Below are 8515 nucleotides of genomic sequence, written 5' to 3' on the forward strand. Positions count from 1 at the left end.
CGACGATAGCATCTCAGCCACCTGGGCTGGGAGGAGGGAGTTCCCATGGCAGTTAGTGGGGTGAGAAACATCTTCCCTGGATTTAAGAAACCAGGGAACCTCGCATAAACATTCTAAGTGTTATTGAACTTGGGATGCGATCAGGATACGGCCGGAAGTGCCTGGTATCTATTTAGTGGGTGCCTAATAAATGCTGATCAACTGTCAGAATGACTGAGCTTAGACTTACTTATATGGGGCCCTTGGGGGCTCCAGAAGAAGAGGTCTCTATGGTCTAATCCCACATCTCTTCCTGCATATGAAAATACAACCACAGCAATAATACTTTACTTGAATCCAGTACTTTACACTTTTCAAAGCGTGCTTATAACCTTTTCTGGCTGTCCCCAAGTACACATAGGGAGATGATAAATAAGACTTTGTATATGTAGCAGTAACAAGAAAATGCTGGTTTAAAGCTGCAGTAGTTTCTGCATTCTAGAACAGATGCTGACAAACGTCTTTGAAAGAGACCTTCATTAGTCAATTTTGAGCTTTTGAACCAGCTGAGAAATTGGTTCAAAAGAGACTGAGGATGTTAAGTATTTATCTTGTTCAACAATGTAAAAGGATGCTACGGGGTGGGGATCTCTGCAGAGGTTGCTGGGATGTAAGTGACGTTTTGCTTCCTCTGGCCAGAGGACCAGAGGTTAGGGAGTTAGGGCCCTGGACATGGGGGAAAGGCCATGGGAAGGGGGAACCTGGTTTGGCAGAGGTGAGAAGGCCCAGCAATGGGCACAGGCTGGGGGTTAAGGAAGAGACAGTCAGTAGGGACCTCTAAAAGGAGGGGCAGGATGCTAGAAGCAGCATAGCAACGTGGTTAAAAACATGGGTACTAGAGCCAGACTGCTCAAGTCCAAACTCCGGCTCTGTTACTTACTAGTTATGTGACCTTGGGTGAGATCTTTAAACTGTCTGGAACTGACTTTCCTCATCTATAACATGGGGTTAATAATACTACCTTTCATATGGATTATTATGAGGATTAATAAACACCTAAAATTGTTTAAAACTGTTTGGCACATAGTAAGAAATACATAAAGAGTTAAACAGTTAACAAAGACAGAAGGTTTATTTTTTTGCATTCTAAGTTATCCTCAAGCTTTGCTAAACAGAAAATACCTACGTCTGAGCTCTGGGTATGAAACAAACCAAGAGGGAGGAGACAGCCCGAGGTGATCAACAAAGAAGCGGCCCAGGGCAAGAGTGACAAATGACACTACCAGGCTGGAGGTGTGGAACAGCTAAGCTCTCCCTGAGGACCTCTGGGGAGGGAACCTAACTTCCTCCCAGGGCTCAGTTATTATTTTTAAAACGTTTTATTGAGGAAAAATTTACGTATAGTGAAATACACTGACCTTAAGAGTACAATTCAATGAGCTTTGACAAATATGTACAACTGTAAAACCAACCCCCTAATCAAAAAATAAAACATATTCGCTACCCCCAAACTCCGCTTGCATCTTCTTCCCAACAATTCAGCAGCCACAGGCAGCCAGTGCTTTGACGTCCAGCCCCGTAGAGTAATTCTGCCTGATCTTAAGCACCACACAAACAGAAGTCTGTGGCATGTGTTCTTCTGTGTCTGGCTTCTTTTGCTCAATATAATGTCTTTGGGATTCATCTTTGGTGTTAGGTATGTCATGATTCATACTTTTTATCGCTGAGTAGTATTTCATGACGTGAACATGCCGTAATCTAACGATCCACTTTCCTATTGATAGGCATCTGAGTCGTTCGTCCTTCAGGGCTATGATACATAAACCTGCTCGAAATAGTCTCGTACAAGTAGTTTTTTGGATATGTGTTTTCATTTCTTTTGCGAAATTCCTAAGACAGAATTTCTACCAGGTGTATATTTTACTTTTTAAGAAACCATCAAATAGTTTTCTGAAGTGGTTACAGCATTTTACGCTCCCACCAGCAATGGATGAACGCTCTCGTTGGGCTACATCGCTGCCAATATTTTGTATCCTCTGTCTTTAATTTTAGTCATTCTGGTGGGTGGGAAATAGTATCTCGATGTGGTTTTTAAGTTGCATTTCCCTGATGACTACAACGTGGAACACGTAATCTTAAGATAAAAACTTAGATAACTGATGTTACAATATAAATTAAAAAATATAATTAAAGCTATAATTTTCCCTTTTTAGCTACATCTCATAAATTTTGATATGTAATGTGTTTATATTATCATTGAATTTAAAGTAGTTTCTCATTTCCACTGTGATTTTATTTATTTTTTGACCTATGACTTATTTAGAAGTATACTGTATAGTTTCCAAATATTTGAAGATTTTCTTGGTAGCTTATTGTTATTGAGCTCTAATTTAATTCCTTTGTGGTCAGAGAATACCCTCTGAAATACAGAGTCCATTTCAAAGTACATTCCAGTCTTTGAAATTCATCCAGACTTACTTTGTTGCCTTTCTTGTTGTTCAGATTGGTGAATATTTTACATTCCTTGAAAAAAATTTTCAAGTATGTTGCCTAAAAATTGTTCAGTACATTATCTATAGATGCCAATTAGATTAAGTTAGTTGATAGCGTAGTTCACATTTTCTGTATTTTTACCGATATGTCTAGTTCCCTAATCAAATGCTCAGAAAAGGGCATCAAAATCTCCAACTATGATTGTGGATCCCTCCCTTTAGTTCTCTCCACATTCGCTTCATTATTTCTAAAGCTCCGTTACTGCGTTATACCCATTTAGGATTGTTACGTCTTCCAGATGAACCGACCCCTTTATCATTAGGAAATATCCCTTTTTGGTTCCTGGTAATATTCTTTTTTTCTGAATTCTACTTTGATATTAATACAGCCACATTCGTTTCCTTATATTTAATGTTTGCATGTTATGTCTTTTTCCATCTTTTTACCTTCAAACCTATCTGTGCCTATATTAGGACTGCTACAACAAAATACCGCAGACTGGATGGCTTAAAAAGCGGAAATTCATTTTCTCATAATTCCGAAGGCTAGACGTCCAAGATCAAGGTGTCGGCAGGCTGGATTTCCTCGGCGGCCTCTCTTCTTCTGACACTTGCCGACAGCCACCCTCATGCCGCGTCCTCGCATAGGTGTTCGTCTGTGTTACCTGTGTGTTGATCTCCTCTTCAGACAAAGACACCAGTCATATGGGATCAGGTCACCCCAGTGACCCTATTTTACCTCATTCACATCTTGAAAGGCCCCATCTCTAAATATAGTCAAAATCTGAGGTAGTGGGGGTTAGGGCCTCAATATATGAATTTTGGGGATCACAATTCAGCTAACAGTTTTATGTTTAAATGTCTCTCTTGTAAGCAGCATGAAATAATCTCTTGCTTTTTTTATCCTCTCTCTCTTTTTCTTTTCAATGGTGTGGTTCATTTACGTTATAATTCTTGAAATGGTTGGGCTTAAATTTTTATTTCGTTATTTGTTTTCTATGTCCCCAATCCTTTCTCTTATTGTTCTTTTTCTGTTCTTCCTTTTCTATCTTCCTACTTGACAAATATTTTTTAGTATTCCATTTTAGTTCTTTTGTTGGATTTTTTTTTTTAGCTTTTCTTTGTATTAAAGTTCAGCATTGCCCTATGGATTACAATTTGTACCCTTAATTTACCATGACCTACTTAGTGTTAATATTGTACCTCTTCATGTAAATTCCTCACAAAATATAATTCCATGAATCCCACCCACGTCCCTGTGCTAGTGTGGTCATGTATTGCTTAACTACATGCATCATGAACCCAATAATACAATGTTACTATTACCATTATTATTCTTAAGAAGTTTGATCTCTTTTAAAAAGTTAAGAGGAGAAACAGTGGTCTTTTATATTTACCTATACATTTACCATTTCTGATGCTCTTTATTTTCTCCTATAGATCTAAGCTTAAATCTGCTGTAATTTCCTTTCGGGTTGGATCAATTCCATTAGCATTTATCATACTGCAGGTTGGCTGGTGAAACATTATCTTAGCTTTTATGTACCTGAAAATGTTTTTATTTCGCTCTTGTTTTTGAACGATATTTACACTGACCCCCCACCTCCCATGCCCCTGCAAATTCCCTCACATCCTGAGGAGCCAATCCCGTGTCATTATCTATCACAGAGCAAGGTATAGCCAGCTCTCCTGACCACCCTCATCCCTGTCCATTAAAACCGATCCTGACCTGCTTGCCCCTACCTTAAATTAACAGCCAATGGAAAAGGCACCTCTTTTGTAGAGCCGCATACTAAAAAGCCCAGTTCCCTCATAAGTATCCCTCGTAGGGATAACTGCTGAATATGCAACTCCACCCCCAAAGGAACCACTGCATTTGTTCTGTCCTGAGGCCCTGACTTTAGATCTCGCTCTGTTTCTTCCCTGTCACTACTTAGCTCTTCTGCTCCCACCAGAACCCCTCAGTGAGCAACCTCCAGAGCCCCCACCTCCTTATTTGCTTCTATAGTTGAGGACACCCTGTTATCAGTATAGCCACCATGGGAGAGGAAGACAGCATCTTCTCCTTAGGAAAGCCTTTCTTCTTTCCATGGTGATCTTATTTAGTCCACAGGGTTCGGGTACAGCTGGCCCCACCCCAGGGAAGGGCACGTGACACATGCCAGGCCACTCAGAGCTCTCTATCTCCTTAAGCAGAATGGTTGGCTCGGGGATGGACATGTGACCTAAGTTGGGACTATTAAAGACCTCTTGAAATTTCTGTCAATGTTTTCAGGAAAAAGATTGTTCCTTTCCTTCTGGAATTGTGAGTTCCAAACAGGATGTTTGTGGCCGCCACTGGGAAGTGGTAGTACTAGGATTTCACCTGGAGACCTGCCTCCAAAGTCTGTCCTCTTTAACTGATGTTCTTATATGTTTCACAGATCCTGAGACAGAATCCGGAGGATGCCGTGGGAGTATTATTGGCTGGAGAGCTCATTCGACTCAGGGGGCCTGATGCTGCCATTGATATGGTAGGAGTAGAGGCCCTGCTTCCCCAGTGCTATGATCTGAATGTTTGTGTTCCCTCAAAACTCATATGTTGAAACCTATTGCCCGATGTGATAGTATTAAGAGATGGGGCCTTTAAGAAGTCACTAGGTCAGGAGAGTGGAGGCCTCACCAATGGGATTGGTATCCTTATGAAAGAGACCGTAGGCAGCAAATGTGACCCTTCCACCATGTTAAAACACAGTGAAAAGATGCCTTTATGAACCAGAAAAGAGGTCCTCGCTGGACACAGAATCTGCTAGTGACTTGGCCTTGAACTTTTCAGCTTCTGGAACTGTGAGAAATACATTTCTGTTGTTGATAAACCACCCAGTCAATGGTATTTTGTAAGGCAGCTTGCATAGACTATGCCACTGAACTACCTAGAGAGCTGCCAGATTAAAGAAGCATGGTTACATATCACCTTTCAGGACCCCGCACAAGCCATTTATTAGTGCAGGCCACCCAGTCTCTGGTGTTCTGATATAGCAGCCCGAGCTAAGACAAGTGAAGAGCATATTCTGCTCTGCCCAGTAATATTAGTTTTGGTCATGTGACTCGCTTTCGCCAGTGGGATGTGGGTAGAAATGAGAGGGTGCAGTTCTGAGTATAGGCTTCAAGAGGCATTGCCTGCTCCCATCAGGCCTTTGAGCTTCTTTCCTTTACTAGGACAACAACATGCCCTAGACAGAGGCTAATCCTTCAGCCTCAGTCCTGGAATGAGAACGCATGTGGAATAGACTTGAACTCTACCCATGGTTTTGGACAGAGAAATAACACCTTATTTTCAGCCAGGAGACAAGCTCATATAAGCCCAGAAGAGGTAAGCTAAAAATTATTGATATTTTCGAAATACTTATTATAGCAGCAAAAGCTGACTAATAATTTAGGTGATATAGATGGGGGATTTCTCCTTGATGACAAAGGTCCCTCATCTCTCCTAGTTAAAGAACACTTGGAAAAATAGGGAGCAGACATTTTAGGCCAGCCTACGTCTGAGTTTTGGTCAGGTTTACTAACCTTTTTGAGTTTCGGGTTCTTAATTTATAAAATGGCCTCTCTGGGTTGCTGCGACAATCACATAAGACAGTTTATATAAAGCCCATAGCTGTATTGAAGACATATAAGACATGTATGTTCCTTTCCTAAGCATGCTGCAAGGGACAGTGATAAATACTTGGAGATAAAATGACGAATGAATGAATGAATGAATGAATGAATGAATACCTAAATGGTTCCAAATCTGAGTCCTCATTCATTGGAGCCCTCAGAAGTCCGCACATCCTACTGTACCTTTCTTCTTCACCGCTGCTGGTCCCTTCTTCAGCTGCTAACTTATCTTGACACTCTTCTCTGGGCAGGGTCTGAGAAGGTTCATTGAGCTTCAAGCATGGATCCTAGGGCAAAAACAGTTGCAAGATGAGACTAATTCCAATGCTCTGATCCAAGCTATATCTTATCAAATCAGAGAGCAGAGGAGAAAGAGCCCCCAGCAACCCACTATTGGTGCACAGCTGACAGGCCCAGGATGCTGAGGCCTGTGATGATTCAGTGCCTAGCATAGTACTTGGCTTAGGAGCAGTGTTAGCAACTTGTATCGTGTTTTTCAGTCGAACAAACATTTCGCAGGCTGACAAAACTTAAAGCACGGAGAGAGTAGCTTGTCCAGGTTCCCACCATCAGTGAGTAGTGGAAATGGGACATGTGATCAGGCCATTTGACTCTGGGGCCTGATGCTTAACCACCTCATGATGCACTCTGCATGTAATCCATGGACAGTGGTCCTTGTTGGGCCTACTTCATGGGCCTTATGGGGATCAGAGGACAGTGCCAGCAACAGCCACTGGTCAGCAAGTGTGAGCAGTTGGTATTATTACACCCATTTTACGGGTGGAAGTCTGCTACATAGCGTTACACAGGATCAGAAAACAGAGAACAGAAACGGGGTACAGTGGGAGCAGAATATGGAAACTACGAGCTAACATTGAGGCTTCAGAATTTTCTATGAATTGAATTTGTTCACGTCATCCTCTCTTTTGCACAGAGATATAGAAATGAGAAAGTCTTTCTTATTTTGCTTTTTCTACTTGTCAAGGTAACTACTGTCCACGGAACACAGTATAATAAGACAGGCCAGGAACAGATTTCTGTGCTCCAGCTGGTTGCTATGCCATGAGTTGTAGGGCCCAGTGAGTTCGGCTCATTCTCAAAAGCGATGTCACTGGCCAGCTTACAACCTCCATGTGGACCTGAGGCCAACAGACCCATCTTCGCCTCCTGCTTTCAGGAATTTGGGGTATTAAAAGTACCTAGGAGATCTCCGATTCCTATAAAACCCAGAAGCAGATATTATAGACTAAGCAAAACAGTTTTGTGAGATAGTTATAAATATATGTTTTTTTATACTCCAGGGGAAATTGCACAATAAATGTGGAACACCAACAACCAAAAGTCAGAATAGCAAATCCTACAATATAAATACATAAATGATGATTAAAGTTAATTAGGTCCAGGTTTCAAAAGGAAATTGAAGTTTATAAAGAAACTTCGATAAATAGAAAGCATAAAATATGTTGGCAAAAACAAAATGGTACTAGCAATCATGATAAACATGAACTAAGTTTAACATAGATACTTATCTTTGTAAAAGAAATTGTTCACTGAAACAATAATAATGAGCCTGTAAGCATCTACTAATAGAGCTTGAAAACATGAGGCAAAATGTTCAGAATTGTAAGACGAAATGGGCAAATTTATAACTTAAACGCGCCTTTCAGAAACTGATACATCAAGTAGACAAAATTAGCTAGGTTGTGGAAGATTTGTACAAGATTAATAAGCTAAAGCTAAATAACTAAAAAAGACTACTAAACATCATTAACGTGTATATGGTGTTTCATGTGTTTCAGGCCCTGAACCCTAGGAGATGGGCACCATCACTCATCTGAAAGGTAGTGAAACAGGCAGGAGAGGATACGTACCTTGCCCCAGGTCGTAAGGTGACTATATCACAGAACTAGGATTCAATTATGTGTACTTTAATGACCAAACTGAGAATATATGCTTTTTTTCTATCACATAGGAAACATTTTTACAAAAATGACCCCACAGCCAGCTACAAAGCAAATCTCAACACAGTGCAGAGTGCGACATTCTGCAGATCCTATTATCTGATGACAATGCAATAAAATTAGAAAGCAACGAGAAAGTAGGTTTAAAAAAAAAACAAAACAAGATAAACTCCAAAACTCTGGAATACAGCTAAAGATCCACAATTAGTTGGAAATTTATAGGCTTAAATGTATTTATTAGAAAAAATTTAAGAAGTTAGAAAAATAACAGAATAAATCCAAAGTAGAAGAAAAAAGATATGAAAGATAAAATTAAGGACATAGGAAAAAAAGATCTAACCAACATATCTGAAAGCTAGCTTTTTGAAAAGGCACATCAAGGAAAATGAGAGAAGGAACTTAAAGCAACATGAATAATGGACAAAGACCTCATGAAAGTTATTA

At 40.3% G+C, this 8515-nt stretch overlaps 1 protein-coding gene across 1 annotated transcript in view; it reads right to left on the bottom strand.

The window, feature by feature from the left end:
- FAM184B (family with sequence similarity 184 member B) overlaps positions 1-8515 on the bottom strand; it is a 72564-nt gene that overhangs the window by 18278 nt on the left and 45771 nt on the right. Inside the window, exon 8 of the mRNA XM_023533944.1 lies at positions 6156-6397. Coding sequence (XP_023389712.1) covers positions 6156-6397 — 242 coding nt within the window. The remainder of the gene's footprint in view (positions 1-6155; positions 6398-8515) is intronic.

This window comes from Pteropus vampyrus, unplaced genomic scaffold, assembly GCF_000151845.1.
Source record: "Pteropus vampyrus isolate Shadow unplaced genomic scaffold, Pvam_2.0 Scaffold5, whole genome shotgun sequence".
Classification (NCBI taxonomy): Eukaryota; Metazoa; Chordata; class Mammalia; order Chiroptera; family Pteropodidae; genus Pteropus; species Pteropus vampyrus.